At 50.7% G+C, this 17,810-nt stretch overlaps 1 protein-coding gene and 1 non-coding gene across 2 annotated transcripts in view; both read left to right on the plus strand.

Annotated features, from left to right (window-relative positions):
* The first annotated feature begins 2,235 nt into the window (after nucleotides 1-2,235).
* Nucleotides 2,236-17,810, plus strand: part of Aven (apoptosis and caspase activation inhibitor) — a 52,338-nt gene continuing 36,763 nt past the window's right edge. The window contains exons 1-2 of the mRNA XM_070005710.1: nucleotides 2,236-2,487; nucleotides 15,531-15,708. Coding sequence (XP_069861811.1) covers nucleotides 2,251-2,487; nucleotides 15,531-15,708 — 415 coding nt within the window. The 5' untranslated portion in view covers nucleotides 2,236-2,250. The remainder of the gene's footprint in view (nucleotides 2,488-15,530; nucleotides 15,709-17,810) is intronic.
* Nucleotides 5,384-5,515, plus strand: LOC138816307 (small nucleolar RNA SNORA11). The gene has a single exon (XR_011368609.1). It is a non-coding gene; the product is annotated as a small nucleolar RNA SNORA11 (small nucleolar RNA).

Here is a 17,810-nt window from a genome sequence, read left to right on the forward strand (position 1 = left end):
GTTGAATTCAGGGCTTCATGCTTGCAAGGCAGCTGTTCTACCTTGGAGATATACCTCCAATCCTTTTTGCTCACATTGTGTGTGTGTGTGTGTGTGTGTGTGTGTGTGTGTGTGTGTGAGAGAGAGAGAGAGAGAGAGAGAGAGAGAGAGAGAGAGAGAGAGAGAGCATTAAGTATTAAAGCTAGTACTGGAGGCCCCTTGGCACTCTGGAGTGAGCCACTTGAACCACATGTTGAGTTTAGCTTTTCTTTGGTTAACTGGAGATTCTATCCAGGCTCTGGTTGTCAACCATGATGCTCAGAACTTTGTCTCCTGTGTAGTTACGATTACAGGTAGGAGCCACCACCCATAGCTGTGGCATGCTTTTATTTTTATCTTTTTTGTTGGCCGTGGGACTTGAACTCTGGGCCTGAACACTGTCCTTGAGCACTTCAGCTCAAGGCAAGTGCTCTACAACTTGAGCCACAGCACCTCTTCTAGCTTTTTCTGGTGTTAATTGGAGATAAGAGTCTCATGGACTTTCCTGCCAGGGCTGGATTTGAACCACGATCTTGAGATTTCAGCCTCCTGAGTAGCTAGGATTACAGGTGTGGGCCACCAGCACCCGGCTTGTGGCATACTTTTAAAAACACTCATCACAGGGCTGGGAATGTGGCTTAGAGTGCTTGCCTAGCATGTGTGATGCCCTGGGTTCAACTCTTCAGTACCACATAAACATAAAAAGCCAGAAATGGCTAGCCTTGAGCAAAAGAAGCTGAGGAACAGCATCTAGACCCTGAGTTCGGGCCCCAGGAATGGCAAAACAAAAACAAAAACACCCCAACCAAACAAAAAAACCCACTTGTCACTGTACTATATGCTCTGAGGCATATAAAGAGATTTGTAACAGTGCTTGAAGTGAATGAGTTAATCTAGGAATAAAATTGGGCCTTTGAGCCAAACTTGTGGACAGAAAAGAGTATTACTGTGATGACATGATTGTATCATTGTAGGACAGGCAGGGAAACGGACTCCTTTACATGAAGCAAAACCAGGTGGCATTTGAAGTGTGTATAGTGCTGACCCCGCTCCTTGGTGCTCTTGGTTGGGAGCAGTCTTACCTTGTTCAACCAGAGTATTGTGAGGATAGGATTATTTTCTATATGAGCTAGACTCGTCGAAGAATCTGAAAGTCAGTAGCAGGGAGTGAGAATGCTAAGTATCATCTCATATTTTAGGAATTGCCCCGTTTCTTTTTATTTGGGGTGTGTGTGTGTGTAACCCAACCCCAGTCCCTAAAGCTCCTTAAAGTGTCATTGGGGTATAAAATGTTCACCTTCCTTCCTGGCCATGGGAGATGCCCTCCATGTGTTGACTGCCTTTGAGATTGTGCGTCTCTTAAGCAGAGACTCTCAGATGATCGTCAGCCTGGAAAGCTGACTTACCCCGCTCACTGCCCAGTCCTGGCTCAGGGGTCCCTCTGGCCTTGACCCTGGCTGCCTGTGTGCCGTAGCTGTCTCTCCTCTGATGGGTGACTGTCCTGGGGGGTCAGCGGCTTCAAGGCAGGGTGGCCGGGCCTGGCCCTGCACGCGCTGACAGTGAGAACTGCGAACTCTGTCTGACTGTCAGGGCCGCTGCCCATGTGCTGGCCCTTTCATGATTTTTGTGCTGAATCATAAATGGTCCTTGTCCCCAGCGGCCCCAGCGCCCCCTTTCCCCCGGGGTGAGGTGCCCGGTCAGGCCCGGCTCTGTCGGCTGCCCGGGGCGGGGCGGGGCGGGGCGGGCGGGTCCCCCCCAGTCACACCCCGGCCAGCCCGCGTCCCCAGCACCGGCCAGCGCCACCAGCCGACTTGGATTCCCGGCCGTGCGAGGTGGAACTGAGGGCGCAGTGCTTGCTGGGGAGGGGCCGCGCCCCGGGGCCCGTCCAAGGCCCCCTCCTCCCGCGTCCCCGCGCCGGGACCGGGCCTGGACCGGGATCAGCACCGCTGCGGCCGGGCTGCTCCCTCCCTGCTCTCTGGGGCCTGCGCTCCGCCCCGGCCCCGCCCCCAGGTTCCCAGGCCCCGCCCCGACTCCCCAGCCCCGCCCCCAGGTTGCCCAGGCCCCGCCCCGACTCCCCAGCCCCGCCCCAGGTTGCCCAGGCCCCGCCCCCAGGTTCCCCGGCCCCGCCCCCAGGTCGCCCAGGCCCCGCCCTGGCCCCCCGGCCCCGCCCCTCCGCGGCCGCGCGGCCTGCGTTTCCGGTGGCGCCGTCGGCGCGCTCCCTGGCGGGCGGCGATGCAGGCGGAGCGGGGAGCTCGGGGCGGTCGCGGGCGGCGGCCCGGGCGCGGACGACCCGGCGGGGATCGAGACGGCGACCGCGAGCGGGCCGGGGCCGCGGCGAGGGGCGGCGGCGGCGGGGACGGAGGCGGCCGCCGGGGCCGCGGCCGGGGCTTCCGCGTGGGCAGAGGAGGCCGCGCCCCGCGGGGAGGCCGCCGGGAGCTCGGAGGCCGTGGCGCCGGGCTGGGCGCGCGGGTAAGCGGCGGGCGGGCGCGGCGCCTGCGCGGGGGCGGGGCGGGGCGGTGCCTGCCCCTGAGCGGGGCAGGTGGCGCCGCGCACGTGGCGCGTGGGCCCCGCCCGGGCCGCGGGCGCCTCAGGAGAGTGGCAAGTGCGGCGTGTGGAGCGGCGTGTGCTGTGTGGTGTGCGGTGTGCGGTGTGCGCTGTGTGCTGTGTGGTGTGCGCTGTGTGGTGGTGTGTGTGCTGTGTGGTGTGGTGTGCGCTGTGTGCTGTGTGGTGTGGTGTGCGCTGTGTGGTGTGGTGTGCGCTGTGTGGTGTGGTGTGCGCTGTGTGGTGTGTGCGCTGTGTGGTGTGGTGTGTGCGGTGTGGTGTGTGCTGTGTGGTGTGCGCTGTGTGGTGTGCTGTGTTGTGCGCTGTGTGCGGTGCGCTGTGTGGTGTGCTGTGCTGTGCTGTGCGCTGTGTGCGGTGCGCTGTGTGGTGGTGCTGTGCTGTGCGCTGTGTGGTGTGCGCTGTGCTGTGTGCTGTGTGGTGTGCGCTGTGCCATGTGCGCTGTGTGGTGTGCGCTGTGCCGTGTGCACTGTGCCGTGTGCACTGTGCCGTGTGCACGGTGTGCTTTGTGGTGTGTGGTGTGCGGTGCGCTGTGTGTGGTGGGGTGTGCCGTGTGCACTGTTGCTGTGTGCGGTGGAGTGTGCTGTGTACGCTGTGCCGTGTGCACGGTGTGCTGTGTGCTGTGTGGTGTGCGCTGTGTGGTGGTGTGTGTGCTGTGTGGTGTGGTGTGCGCTGTGTGGTGTGGTGTGTGCTGTGTGGTGTGCGCTGTGTGGTGTGCTGTGCTGTGCGCTGTGTGCGGTGCGCGGTGTGCTGTGCTGTGCTGTGCTGTGCGCTGTGTGCGGTGCGCTGTGTGGTGTGCTGTGCTGTGTGCTGTGTGGTGTGCGCTGTGCTGTGTGGTGTGCGCTGTGTGGTGTGCGCTGTGCCGTGTGCACGGTGTGCTTTGTGGTGTGTGGTGTGCGGTGCGCTGTGTGTGGTGGGGTGTGCCGTGTGCACTGTTGCTGTGTGCGGTGGAGTGTGCTGTGTACGCTGTGCCGTGTGCACGGTGTGCTGTGTGGTGTGTGGTGTGCGCTGTGTGCTGTGTGTGGTGGGGTGTGCCGTGTGCACTGTGTGCTGTGTGTGTGGTGGGGTGTGCCGTGTGCACTGTGTGGTGTGCGGTGCACTGTGTGTGGTGGGGTGTGCTGTGTGCACGGTGTGGTGTGTGGTGTGCGGTGCGCTGTGTGTGGTGGGGTGTGCCGTGTGCACTGTTGCTGTGTGCGGTGGAGTGTGCTGTGTACGCTGTGCCGTGTGCACGGTGTGCTGTGTGGTGTGTGGTGTGCGCTGTGTGCTGTGTGTGGTGGGGTGTGCCGTGTGCACTGTGTGCTGTGTGTGGTGGGGTGTGCCGTGTGCACTGTGTGGTGTGCGGTGCACTGTGTGTGGTGGGGTGTGCCGTGTGCACGGTGTGGTGTGTGGTGTGCGGTGTGCTGTGTGTGGTGGGGTGTGCCGTGTGCACTGTGTGCTGTGTGCGGTGGGGTGTGCTGTGTGTGGTCTGCCGTGCACGGTGTGCAGTGCTGACCAGGCCCGGCCACACACCTCTGCAGAGCCCTGCCCCATTTCAGCCACTGGTGTCCTCCTTGGTGAAGCTCTGCGGCCTGGCCGTGGTCAGGTCGTGCTCCGTCCCCAGGCCTCAGACTCACCCCAGAGCCTCCTGCTGCCCAGCCTCCCCAGTGCTGGGTGACCCTCCACCAAGTCCTCAGCCCCGATCGCCCACAGCCAGGCGCCCTGGGCGGGCTAAGAAAATGTCCACTGGACGCTGGTGGCTCATGCCTGTCATCCCAGCCACTCAGGAGCTGGGATCTGAGGATCGTGGTTCACAGCCAGCCAAAAGGCCAGGAGGCTTGTTTTTGGTTGGTTGTAGGGCTTGAACTCCGGGCCTGGGCACTGTTCCTTAGCTCTTCAGCTCAAGGCTAGCACTCTACCACTTGAACCACAGTGCCAGTTTTCTGGTGGTTTATTGGAGATAAGAGTCTCACGGACTTTCCTACCTGGGCTGGCTTTGAACCATGATCCTCAGATCTCAGCCTCCTGAGTAGCTAGGATGACAGGCGTGAGCCACCAGTGCCCGGCCCAAATGCATTTTTTAAATGGTTATCGATGAACTACATCCCATATCTCTCTTTAGCTCAGTGGTATGTATGCATACCAGTTATGCCGTTGTATTTTGGAATCTGTCTGAAGTTCTTCTGGTTTACTCAGAAAATGTGAAGTACCTGGCATGCACACATGCCCTGGCTTCAGTATATATCACCTTTTTAAATTTAAATTTCAAAAATTATCTTTAGTTGTACAAGGGGTTTCAACTCGATGTGCAATGTGTCTATTGTATTACCCTTAGAGATGGGAAAAGGTGCGGTAAATAAAACGTGGAGATGAGAATTTGAGGTTTTCATCAAGTCTCTGCCCTGTGGCTTAAGGTTTAGAGATCTGAAGCCACCACATTGTCCACCCAGGCTGCGCACAGGCCTCCCACTTCTCCAAGTTCTTGTCTAGGGCTTCACAGTCTAAATTTGGGTGTTAGTTCATTCTTTCATTGTTACTCTCTTTCCTCCTTCTCTTGCTTCTGCTCCTTGTCTGTCTCCCTTTTCTGCTCTTCTCACTCTCTTCCTTCTGTTTCTCTGCATTTAAATATGAAAAGCCTTTTAGAGGCTATTCAGTTTTAGAATTTTAGAATGACCTACCTCTCTGTAGTTTATAATCACTGAAAGTAACCATGTAGGTTTTTGTTTTTAAAATTAAGACTACTTTGTCAGGACAGGTTCTGGAAGTGCAGCTTACTGTACCAAGCAGGCAAGAGATGAATACTAGATTTCCAAGCAAATGTGTCCTTGTTGGGGTGTGCTCAGAGCAGGGGTTCCAAAGAATGGCTCTTCTGTTTATAACACACCCAATAGCAATTTGTGGTCTTTTGTGAGGAAGAACACAAAAATGTGTGGCTTCCTAGGAATATAAATGCCCTACATGTGAAAAAGCAAGAAAAGAAAGTGTTCTTTCAGCCTAATCCAGTCAAGGACAATTGATTTATCTGTCCAGTGAAAATTGAGCCAGATGTATTAACTCCAGTGAAGCCCTTTTCCAGCTTCAAGCCAATGCACAGGATGTTTCAGATATGGAGTGGACATGAGCTCCCATGGCCCAGCGCAAGCCTGTGCCCTGTGCCCTGTGCCCACTCTGAGCTGAGGCCGTCTCAGTGCAGCACCTGTGTGGGCACAGTGAGATGGAAGCAGGGGAGGCCCAGGGTCAGTGAGTAGCTTGCAGGGCTGCCTCCCGCCACAGCTGCGGGACCTCCCTGTCTGCCTGTGACCACGCCCCTCGGCCCCTGCCATCTCTACACAAACCACGCCCCCAGTTCCCTGCCCATCTCTATGCAAACCACGCCCCTCGCCCCCCCTGCCATCTCTACACAAACCACGCCCCTCGGCCCCCTGCCCATCTCTATACAAACCACGCCCCTCGGCCTCCTGCCATCTCTACACAAACCACGCCCCTCGGCCCCTGCCATCTCTACACAAACCACGCCCCTCGGCCCCCTGCCATCTCTACACAAACCACGCCCCCAGTTCCCTGCCCATCTCTGCAAACCACGCCCCTCGGCCCCCCCTGCCATCTCTACACAAACCACGCCCCTCGGCCCCCTGCCCATCTCTACGCAAACCACGCCCCTCGGCCCCCTGCCCATCTCTATACAAGCCACGCCCCTCGGCCCCCTGCCATCTCTACACAAACCATGCCCCTCGGCCCCCTGCCCATCTCTATACAAAACCACGCCCCTCAGGCACCTGCCCATCTCTATACAAAACCAAGCCCCCTAGGCACCTGCCTTTCTCCAGGATAACCACGCCCCTCCCAAATGTCAGAGCTAAACTCTGGGATATAATGTTCACATTTTTTCTTTTTGAGGCAGTGGTGCTTTCCTATCAGTCAGGTTGACCTTAAATTCTACTCCATTTATTGACTGTCATTTATGCATTTGTGGAAGCTTAGGTATTATGTTTCTGTGGAGCAATAATCCACTACTTTATTCTCTTGCCCAGATGGCTCCAGCATCAGCCACTGGAGGGAGCTCCTGTGTTTCTTTGGCACACTGGTGTGTGGGTGTGTGTGTGCACGCGTGCGTGTGTGTGCGTGTGCATGCTTGGAAGAGTTAATATCAATTGTTAAACAGTTACAATACCCTAGAGATTCATGGTGCTGTCTGATTTTTATAGCAAAGGAAAAAAATTATGTGGTCGTTAAATTATGTTTCCTTTTTTGTTACATTAGAAATTATATTTCTTCTGTAATAGACATTTAAGAGCATTATTTATGACATAAGTAATACCATTTTGGAGGTAGATTGTGCTATAATGCATCTTTAAGTTTGAGATGTTAGCTGGGCGCCTGTGGTTCGTGCTGTAATCCTGGCTACTCAGGAAGTTGAGATCTGAGTGTCAATGTTCAAAGCTAGCATAAGGAAGACAAATCCGCAACTCTTATTTTCAATAAACCAGCACAAAGGTGGAAGTGGAGGTGTGGCTCAAGTGCTAGAGCACCAGCTATGAATGAGATCCCAGGGTCCTGAGTTCAAGCCCTGGTACTGCCTAATACACAGGCACAAAACTTGTGATTTGTCTTTGTATTGATTTCTTGATCTTCTCAACATGGATGAAGTGGATTTGAATGCTAGGTTTTGTCTTAACTTAGAAAGTCACTCTTGTGGTTGGGATTGAGGTGAGGAAGATGACCAGAGAGCCAGCCATGCTGTGTACCCGGGAGTGCAGGGGCAGCCTGGGCAGCGTGGAGAGACCTCATCCAAAAGAGAATGACGTCCGAGTCCTCCCCCGTGCCCTCAGAGGCCTGCTTCCTCCTGCTCCTCCTCGCCTCACTGCCCAGTTCAGGTCTACCTGGCCATGACACCCACAGAGCCTCCTTTGATAGGTTAACCTCAAACTTAAGATCCTCCTGTCTCCCTCTCCTGAGTACTGGAATTCCAGGCGTGTCCTTCATGCCCTGCTGGTGTTGGGAAGGGCAGGGTTGCTCTGCTCTGCGGGCAGCCCTGGTTCCACCAGCCAGCGGCTCCACAGGCTTCACATTTACACTCACTCACTTAAGTGAGTTTGATGCTTCAGACAGTTTGCTGTTTGATTTCTGCATAGTGCAGGCTCCTTGGGCCTGGGTGTCTGCTCTGTGCTGCCCCTTCAGTGGAGCGTGCTGTGTGAGTGGATGCAGAGGATTACTTAGAACAATCAGAAACATTCACGTTGATTTCTGGGGCAGGTTTTAACCAGAGCAGTGCAGGTGAGGTCTTGCTGTACGGGTAGCCCAGACCTGTTCTCTGGATTCCATCAGCAAAAAGGGGCCAACAGGAGGGGCTGTCACCGTCTGTAGCATGTGGACCAGGGCCTGTTAGAGCGAGCCGGCACTTTGGGAGCAGCTTAATATTCTACCTGGCTTTTTTTTGCTGCGGGGGGGGGGGCAGTTGCTAGTCCTGGGGCTTGAACACAGGGTCTAGGTGCTGTCTTTGCGCTTTTTTGCTCAATATTAATGCTTTACCACTTAAGCCACAGCTGTGCTTATGGCTTTTTTTGTGTGTGATTAATTAGAGATAAGAAGAGTCTCATGACCTTTCCTGCCTAGGCTGAGTTTGATGTCAACCATCTGAGTAGCTTGGATTGCAGGAGTGAGCCCCCGTGCCTGGTGTGAGGGAAGGGCTGGCTAGTGGCCAGCTCACAGAGTAGGGACAGTGTTCTGAGATCCGATGGCTTTCTTTCACTCTCGCTTTTCTTAGGGTGACACTCAAGAAAACTTTGGTCCTGGATGCCATGTTGTGAGGGGAGGCGGGGGGGGGGGGGATGTTGTGAGGGGAGGCGGGGGGGGGGGGGGGAGGAGGGCCGAGCCTCAGCTCAGGTGTGGGTGGTTCTCCTTACTTGTTATTCCAAGTGTCAAGAGAGACTCAGCGTCTGCGTCCAAGCCACTGGGAGGGGAGGGTGTGGCAGGGTGAAGGTGGCTCAGCCTGGCCTTCCCCAGACCTGAGCTGCTGCGTCTGGCAGAGTTCCGCAGGACACGGAGGAGGGGTGGCGCGCAGAGCCACCTGGACGGCAGGCACGCAGGTGAGTTTCTCTCTGCTCTCTTCTCTCCCTGGCTTTCAGCCCTACTCTGGAAGAAATGCTTTGTCTTTGTGGCCGGAAGGCCAGAGCATCGTGAGCAGGAGTGTGTGGAGGGGACAGTGCTGGGCGGCCAGCCGGTCTGCTCCTTCTAGCAGGGAAACGAGCGTGCAGGAGTGCTGTTGCTGTTTACCTTTTTCTTCTCTTTGTTTGGCTCTCTGACGGCGGTTCCTTGCCCTTCCTCCCCTGGCTGAGGGGCAGTGCGGCATCTAGAGTTCCCAAAGAAGCCCCGTCCGGATCAGAACTGAGAGAAGCCTGGAGAGGAGTGGACTGGAGAAAGGGTCTCGGTGCTGTGTATGTGGGAGAGAGACCCCAAGTGGTGCATCAGAAGCCTCAAAAAGTGAGGCGATACTAGAACCCACCAAAGTGACTTAAACCAGTTGTGAGGCGCTGGGAAGGCCAAGGCCCAGGCCTTTGTTGTAAGGGGATCCCTGAACAGCTGTTCACACTTGCTGGTAAACTTCACACTCAGAAGTGTCTTAAAAATACCTGGAGTCTAAAGAGCTTAACACTCAGAAAGTTGAGCTATGACCATCAGTTCCAGAGGCAAAGACAGGCTGACCTCCCCAGAGGTCCGGTTACTCCAGGATTGGGTCATCCTGACGAGATGACTTGGTTTGTATATGAGATACCTTGGGACTTAGGTGGCAGTTCCTAATTTGGGGGAGAGAGAGCTCTTGAACGTTGACTGTGCCTACGGGGGCTCCCACTGCGGAGTGGCTTCAGGGTCATTACACACGCGAGGAAAATCTCTCCTCTCCCTCTCTTCCTCCCTCTCTCTGCTTTCTCTCCTCTCTGCTTTCTCTCCTCTCTGCTTTCTCTCCTCTCTCCTCTCTCCTCTCCTCTCTCCTCTCTGCTTTCTCTCTTCTCTCTTCTCTGCTTTCTCTCTGCTTTCTCTCCTCTTTCTCTTCTCTCTGCTTTCTCTCCTCTCTCCTCTCTGCTTTCTCTCCTCTCTCCTTTCTCTCCTCTCTCCTCTCTGCTTTCTCTCCTCTCTTTCTCTCCTCTTTGCTTTCTCTCCTCTCTGCTTTCTCTCCTCTCTCCTCTCTGCTTTCTCTCCTCTCTTTCTCTTCTCTCTGCTTTCTCTCCTCTCTGCTTTCTCTCCTCTCTCCTCTCTGCTTTCTCTCCTCTTTTTCTCTCCTCTCTCCTCTCTGCTTTCTCTCCTCTCTGCTTTCTCTCCTCTCTGCTTTCTCTCCTCTCTGCTTTCTCTCCTCTCTCCTCACTTTTCACTCCTCTCTGCTTTCTCTCCTCTCTCCTTGCTTTTCACTCCTCTCTGCTTTCTCTCCTCTCTCCTCTCTGCTTTCTCTCCTCTCTGCTTTCTCTCTTCTCTCCTCTCTCCTCTCTGCTTTATCTCCTCTCTCCTCTCTTTCTCTCCTCTCTCCTCTCTTTTCTCTCCTCTCTGCTTTCTCTCCTCTCTCCTCTGCTTTCTCTCTTCTCTCCTCTCTCCTCTCTGCTTTCTCTCCTCTCTCCTCTGCTTTCTCTCTCCTCTCTGCTTTCTCTCCTCTCTGCTTTCTCTCCTCTCTGCTTTCTCTCCTCTCTGCTTTCTCTCCTCTCTCCTCTCTGCTTTCTCTCCTCTCTCCTCTCTTTCTCTCCTCTCTGCTTTCTTTCCTCCCTCCTCTCTTTTCTCTCCTCTCTGCTTTCTCTCCTCTCTCCTCTTTCTCTCCTCTCTGCTTTCTCTCCTCTCTGCTTTCTCTCTTCTCTCCTCTCTCCTCTTTCTCTCCTCTCTGCTTTCTCTCCTTTCTCCTCTCTTTCTCTCCTCTCTGCTTTCTCTCCTCTCTCCTCTCTGCTTTCTCTCCTCTCTTTCTCTCCTCTCTCTTCTTGTGTGCTCCTCTCTCTTCTTGTGTGCTCCTCTCTCTCCTCCTATCCCCTCTTGCATTCTCCTCTCTTTCTCTTCTTTTTCTGTCTTTCTCTGTTTTCTGTCTTTGGTATGCTGAATTGTGGACGATAACTGAGCATTAGACTTGGGGATTGTGTAGAAGCAAGGTTTACTTTGCTGGAGGTTGTGACATTTTCTTGGTACGAGTTCTGTCTCCATGATTTTCCCTTGCCCTTTTATTCTCTAGGGCCATTTCCAAGATGTAACTATCTTTAGGCTGTATCACATTACAGGTGTTTCCTTTTCTTCTTGTCAAAATTGGTAATGGACTAGGTACTGGTGGCTCACACCTGTAATCTGAGCTACTCAGGAGGCTGAGATATGAGGATCCAAGTTCAAAGCCAGCCTGGGCAGGAACTTCTGTGAGACTCTTAGCTCCAATTAACTACCAAAAAATAAAAAAAAGGAAGTGGAGCTGTGACTGAAGAGAGCAAAAAGCTCAGGGATAGTCCTGAGTTCAAGCCCAGGACTGGCACCAAAAACAAACAAACAAACAAAAACACTCCCAAACTTTCAGATCCCTCATCTGGCCAATATTTCCTTCTCCAGAGATCCCAGTGGGTTTATGGGGGTGCTGTTCTGAAGCAGGTGAGAGAGAGAGAGAGAGAGAGAGAGAGAGAGAGAGTGTGTGTGTGTGTGTGTGTGTGTGTCAAGAGAAGACAATTATAGGGCTTGTGTCTTGATAGGATTTAGCTTATTCCTCCTGAGAGTTTAGATTACAGTTTTAAATTCACAGACCTTGTAAGAGGAATGCCATGTGTATTTCTTCCCCCAGAGCATATTTGGGCTCTTTTGCTGGGGATCTAGAGAAGGTGGAATTAAATGTTGCTTTAAATTTCTAGAAAGCCAAGGTAAATAATCTTTTGCAAGCAGAGAGGTAGGGGTTTTACCGCCCCGCCAGTGCCGGGGCTGCTTGTTCTTGACCCTGTTTGCTGGGATTTGCACCTCATCCTGGGACAGGAGCTTTCAGGAAATCCATGTTTCTCTATGCAAGGTGAGAGCTCTCTCCCTTCCTGAAGCGTCTCTGCTGCCCTTTCTTTTAATTAAAATTTCCCCTTCCTAATGTTGGAAGAGCTCCCTAAAGGTCATCCTTGAAAGGGCTGCGGCAGGAAGTGCAGCATCTAGTTTCTGTCCTGTCGTGGGGGAGGGGAGCCGTCATGTACTCTCCCTTTTCTGTCCTGCTCAAGGGGGGATGGGAAGGGAGGTGTGTTTGCTAGGGACGCGGCCATGATGGCATCAGTCGGGGCTGGGCATCCAGAGCAGCCAGAGGCCTGTGCCAGCAAGCCGCTTCCCGAGGTCCTCTCCCTTCCACAGAAGTGCTTGTGACAGATCTTACAAGTGCTTGTCACTTGATTTTTGTGAGACTCAGGGAATGTGTTGTGTGCACTAGGTTTTCTTTCCTCTTTGTGTCACTGTCATGTTAAATGCTCTTCACTGTGAAAAAAAAATCCAGCCCACAAAAGTGAAAAGAGATGCCTTTCACAAACTATCAGGGAAAAAGTAAAAGGGATAAACTCAAGAGGAGCGTCAAAGGAGACTTCCTTGGTGTCAGGATGCGTGTGCAGAGAGATTTCAGGTAATTAGTCCGAGGACTGCCCTCTGCATTCAGTCACCATGTCACCACACACTTCCAAGGCAGGCACTTGGAAGAAAGAGTTCTCTGGAGAAAGTTACATCACTTGTCTTCCTGGCTCTCCTGGAATGGAGAGCAGTAGTAACAACCACTCTTGCTGCCTTTGTCTGGCAGGAATAATGAAGGCCCTGATCCATCTGCACACTTCCAAGGCAGGCACTTGGAAGAAAGAGTTCTCTGGAGAAAGTTACATCACTTGTCTTCCTGGCTCTCCTGGAATGGAGAGCAGTAGTAACAACCACTCTTGCTGCCTTTGTCTGGCAGGAATAATGAAGGCCCTGATCCATCTGACCTGGAGATTAGAGCATCACTGGTGCACACGAGGCCCAGACTTCAAATACACGAAGTGGTGGAACGGGCAGACAGGCTGGTTCCCTCTGGCGCTGCCGTCCACTTCAGGGCTGCTGTGCTGCAGAGTTGGCCCCCAGTGTTTCAGGTTTGCAGATTTGCTGTATGTGAGAGCTATGTTTACAGATGTTTCACGAACTAGAGAAGCTGCTCTGAACTTTACCCAGAAGATAACAGGAAAGTACTGGATTTGCCCAGATTCCTTGCTAGTGTTTTTAGTTCTAGTTCTTTCCTTGAATGCTTTTCAGTTACAAAGCTTTGTTCTTCAGAGTGCACCTGCTGTTTGTTAACTTATCTACTGGCTCTCAATCACATACCTTTCTTTCAGCTACCATTTGGTTTCAGGGAATCTTTCTAACCCCTAGATTATAGATTAAACTGCCATTTTTCTTCTTTGGCATGGAGGCTTATGACATTAGAGGGACGAAAGTCACCTTGAAAGGCCAGTTAGGCCTTGTTTCAGGAAAGCCGTGCTTTGGGTGAGGATTATTGACCAGTGCTAACCTTGTTGGATGGATGGTTGATGGGGAACTAGACTGTAGAGAAATCCCATCTGTATGGTAGCAGACCAGACTGCAGCCTACTGACCCTCGCTGGGTGGTGTTTGTCACCAGATGACACCATGCACTGAAAGGTGCGTGCTACCACGTGCAGTGTGAAGTTCTAACTGGTCTCCACTGAGCATTATGTAGTATTGCAGATTAAGACAATCAGTAATAGAAGTAGCCAGACAGAAGATGAAGTCTTTTTTGCGTGGTACTGGAATTTGAACTCAGGACCTTATGCTTGCAAGGGTAATGCTCTACTCCTTGAGCCATGCCCTGGCCCTTCTTGGCGGTGTTAATTATTTTTCAGATAGAGTCTTGAGTTTTTGCCTGAAATGCCACTCCTGCCTTACTGATGGAGGTGAGGTCTCACTAACCTTTTGCCCTAACAGACCCTCCCGATCTCTATTTCTTGAGTAGCTGGGATTTCAGGTGTAAGCCATCACACCTAGCTTGGATTCTGCCTGGCTTTGTTAATAAACCAACACTAGAGAATACTAGATTAATAGAGAGCTAAAAGGTAAGCAATCACATGCAATACAGTCTTATACTGGATGCTCACTTTGAAAACCAAGCTGTAAAGAAAGTTCAGGGATGGGGATGAGTCTAGAAATAGTCTGACTAGGCCAGGCATGGTGACACATGCCTGTAATTCCAATTCTTAAGAGGCAGGAGCATCTCCAGTTTGAGGCTAACTTGGTCTCAAACAAAAAAGAAGCCCGAGTATAACATGAAATAAAATTTATTGACATGAAAAGATAGACAATAGAATTTAAGGGAAAACAAGCTGATTACCAAGAAGAAAATAGTATGCATAAATGCATGGGTAAAGATTTGGGGCTGGTGTGGTGGTGCTATCTATAATCCTAGAACTTGGAGGTGGATGCAGGAGGATTCTGCCTCTAAGGTCAGTCTGGGCTGTAGAACAGAGACCCCAAGAAAGAAAAATCTGGAAGAATATACACTAAGGTGGTGTGGTACTCTCTGGGGATGGAATTTTTCCTGTGAGGTTTTCCTTGTCTGCATGTGCTTGTCTTGTTTCTGCACTAATAAGCCTTTTAACTTTTTCATCTGTTCTGTACAGATGAAAAGCTTTAGTATATTTCATTAGTTTTTTAATTAAGAAGGATTTTTATTATCTTTGGGACTTTTTTTTTTTTTTTTTTTTGCCAGTCCTAGGGCTTGAACTCAAGGCCTGGGCGCTGTCCCTGAGCTTTTTGCTCAAGGCTAGCACTCTACCACTTAAGCCACAGCAACACTTCCACTTTCTGCTTATATGGTACTGAGGAATGGAACCCAGGGCTTCATGCATACTAGGCAAACATTCCACCACTGAGCCACCTTCCCAGCCAGGGACAGTTTTTTGAATGGTGTCTTTCTCCTTTTAAAAGATTAATACTATATAATGAAAAATTTCAAACAGGAAAAATAGACAGAATAATTGTCAAGAATTTCTATGAGCCGGGTGCGGGTGGCTCACGCCTGTAATCCTAGCTACTCAGGAGGCTGAGATCTGAGGATCGTGGTTCAAAGCCAGCCCGGGCAGGAAAGTCTGTGAAACTCTTATCTCCAATAAACCACTCAGAAAACCGAAGTGGCTCTGTAGCTCAAGTGGTAGAGCGCTCGCCTTGAGCTGAAGAGCTGAGGGACAGCGCCCATGCCCAGAGTTCAGGCCCCCCACAACCAAAAAAAAAAAAAAAAAAATTCTATGGACTCCTGTCCTCTCTAGAAACAAACGCTGCCATGCCTTCGAATTCGTTGCTTCGTGTTTGTGTCTAATGCCCAAGAGTGTAACTCATGATACAAGTCTCATGGCAAATAGTAAGGTTACCAGTCTGTTAAATATCCTCCACATTTCCTCAGTTGACTTGCAAGTTTCACACCATTGTGTGTGTCTTTTAGTGCAGCCTCTCCTGCTGCTGCTGTGCATCCCAGCCCATTCTGTTCCTTTCCTCTAAGGCTCTTGCTTGTCTTTCCCCTCAAGGTTTATTTGTTGAGACAACTAGGTTCCTTGTAGGGTTTCTCACAGTCTGCATGCTTCCTTTTAATGCCAAGACTGGAAATGTCTATGGAGAGCATGGGAGCTTATAAAACATATTTATGGGAAGTGTTTGTCAAATCTGAGTGTTTAGAGGTTGGGTTGATATACACCCTGAAGCCTTTTGAGGGCAAGACTCTACAGCCGATGATCTGAACTAGAATAAAGCAGCTTGGACATTGGATGTGCAGGAATTACCCGGATTTCCTTTTCAATTCTTAGGTTACAATTTACTCTGCAAGCAGACTGGTAAATGAGACTCTTAACACCCTGGGACAGAGTGGTCTGCACATTTCCTGTGCTGTCATCCCCGCATATTGGATTTACTTGTTTTAGTGTGAAGCCTCCTAAGGTATTGGTTTCCACTGCCTGCTTACTGATTTGTCTCTAATGATTGCAGGTTGAAGATGGCAGTGATTCAGATACCTACAGAGAAGAGAATGAGGAACAGGGAAATTACTCGAAAAGAAAGGTTGTCTCCAACTGGGATCGATACCAGAATACCGAAGAAGAGCTCAACACGGACAGTGGTGAATCGCAGAGGGGGACTGACTTCAGTGTGCTCCTGAGCTCAGCAGGTAGGCTCCACCTGTGTGCTGTTGCTCAGTGCTATGAAGGAAGCTGCATCTTTAAAACTGGTAATTCAGGGGCTGGGAAGGTGGCTCGGTGGTAGAGTGCTCGCCTTGCATGCCTGAGGCCCTGGGTTCGATTCCTCAGTACCACATAAGCAGAAAAAAAAGCCCTGTTCAGGCCCCATGACTGGACCCCCCCAAAAAAAACAAACAAAAGACCCTGGTAATTCATTCTTTGTGCTTTGGATTTTAAATTCAGCTAGTAGACGGTATTTCTAGGCTTTACAAGAGCATGCTATTTTTTTATGTCTTTTTTTTATTATTATTTTTTGTCCCTTGTGAGGCTTGCACTCAGGGCCTGGGTACTCCCTGAGCTCTTTTGCTCAAGGCTAGCACTGTACCACTTTGAGCCACAGCACCACTTCTGTTTTTTCTGGTGGATGAAGAGAAGAGTCTCATGGACTCCCCTGCCTGGGCTGGCTTTGAACCGTGATCCTCAGATCTCAGCCTCCTAAGTAGCTAGGATTCAGGCGTGAGCCACTGATGCCCAGCTACAATGAGATTTCTTTAAGTGAAAGTCAGGGTCCCCGTGTATTGATATGGAGTGACTAACTGAAAGGCCTCTGAGCTAAGTGCATAATGCTGACTCTTGCTGTTCTACATTTGGTGGTTTCAGAGAAATAAGCATTCTCTTTGAGTTTAGAGGAATCAGTACTTAGGTTTTTATGAAATTCTGCAGAGTTCTAGAATGTATTTTTTTTCCTCTCCTAGTGAAGGATGGACATAGTAGTAGATATGCACATTGGAGCTGAATGTACTTAAACACTGAAACTTTGCTCTTGATGCTTTTGGATTATTTTCCAAAAATACCAGCATAAAAACGTTATCAATAATAACCCATCCCTTCCATGAGCCGCTGCCATCCGAGATGGATGAGAAGCTGCAGGGCAGTAGCAGGAAGCCACAAGGGGCTGGGTGCACAGACACTGCCCTCTGGGAGGGAATAGCATGCAATTTCACAGATAGATGCCGTGTAGATTAGTGGTACATAAGAGTTGAGCATGGGGGGGGGGGAGGGTGGAAAATAGACCCCTGTGGTGCTGATACTGTTCAGAATGTCAATTGTGGTGGATGTATGACCTCCACTGCAATAGCACAGTGCTCCATAAACCCACACACGGTAAATAAAACTAGGGCAACCTGAGTACAATGGATGGATCCGTATTTCACTGTGTTATTAAGCTGTCTTTTAACAAAGTTATCATTGGAGTCAACTGGGAAAAGGGTGTAAGAGAGCTTTGTATTATTTCCTTATAACAACTCATAAATTACTTCAAGAAACATTATTTCTGCATTACAAATGTCTATAGGATGAAATTGTAACAAGCAGAGAAACAGTTCAGTTTGTTTTGAATTTTCTCCCCCATGATTTTGACTTCGTGTTGAATTCTGTCCTCATTCCTCTTGGTATATTATGTTTTTGAATGTCTTAACAGACTGAGAATCTTAGTGGCATTCATTCTCATCTAACTTAGTTGATAAACTTTTCTGAGTCTGAAACAGGTGGAAAAGTATTAAATTGTTAAAAGCACAAGATTCCATCTAGTGTCATTGGTAGATGATGAATATAGCATATAGGTTTGCAAATGACATTCACCTCTTTTCAAGGACTGATAATTCTAAATGATTTTGCCAGGCTAATGAATTATTCCCTCTTGTTACCTTCATTTTGTCTAATTATGGGCTTGTAAGTGCTTTTTATCAAGGTGGGAGAAAGGCAGAGAAGGTAAAATATGCCTAATTAGTTCAATTCTCACCAGCTTTCTGGTGAAAAGATCTAGGAGGATAGAATTGAAGTAATGCAATGATGCTTGTGCCTGTGTGTGGACATACAAGCAGTCAATTGTGTGGTCTGTTAAGAAGAGTCTCTGGCCATAAAGAGACTGCATAAAAGTTTGCAATTAAAAATCTCAGCCTAATGGGGGGAGGGGGGAGGCGGGGAAGGGAGGTGAAGGGTAAACAAAGGAGGAGGCTGCAATGCTTGGTAAGAAATGTATGCATTATCCTGCCCATGTAATTGTAGCCCCTCTGTACAGTATGTTCTCAAA

This window comes from Dipodomys merriami, unplaced genomic scaffold (genome assembly GCF_024711535.1).
Source record: "Dipodomys merriami isolate MVZ:Mamm:240054 unplaced genomic scaffold, mDipMer1.0.p SCAF_69, whole genome shotgun sequence".
Taxonomy (NCBI): domain Eukaryota; kingdom Metazoa; phylum Chordata; class Mammalia; order Rodentia; family Heteromyidae; genus Dipodomys; species Dipodomys merriami.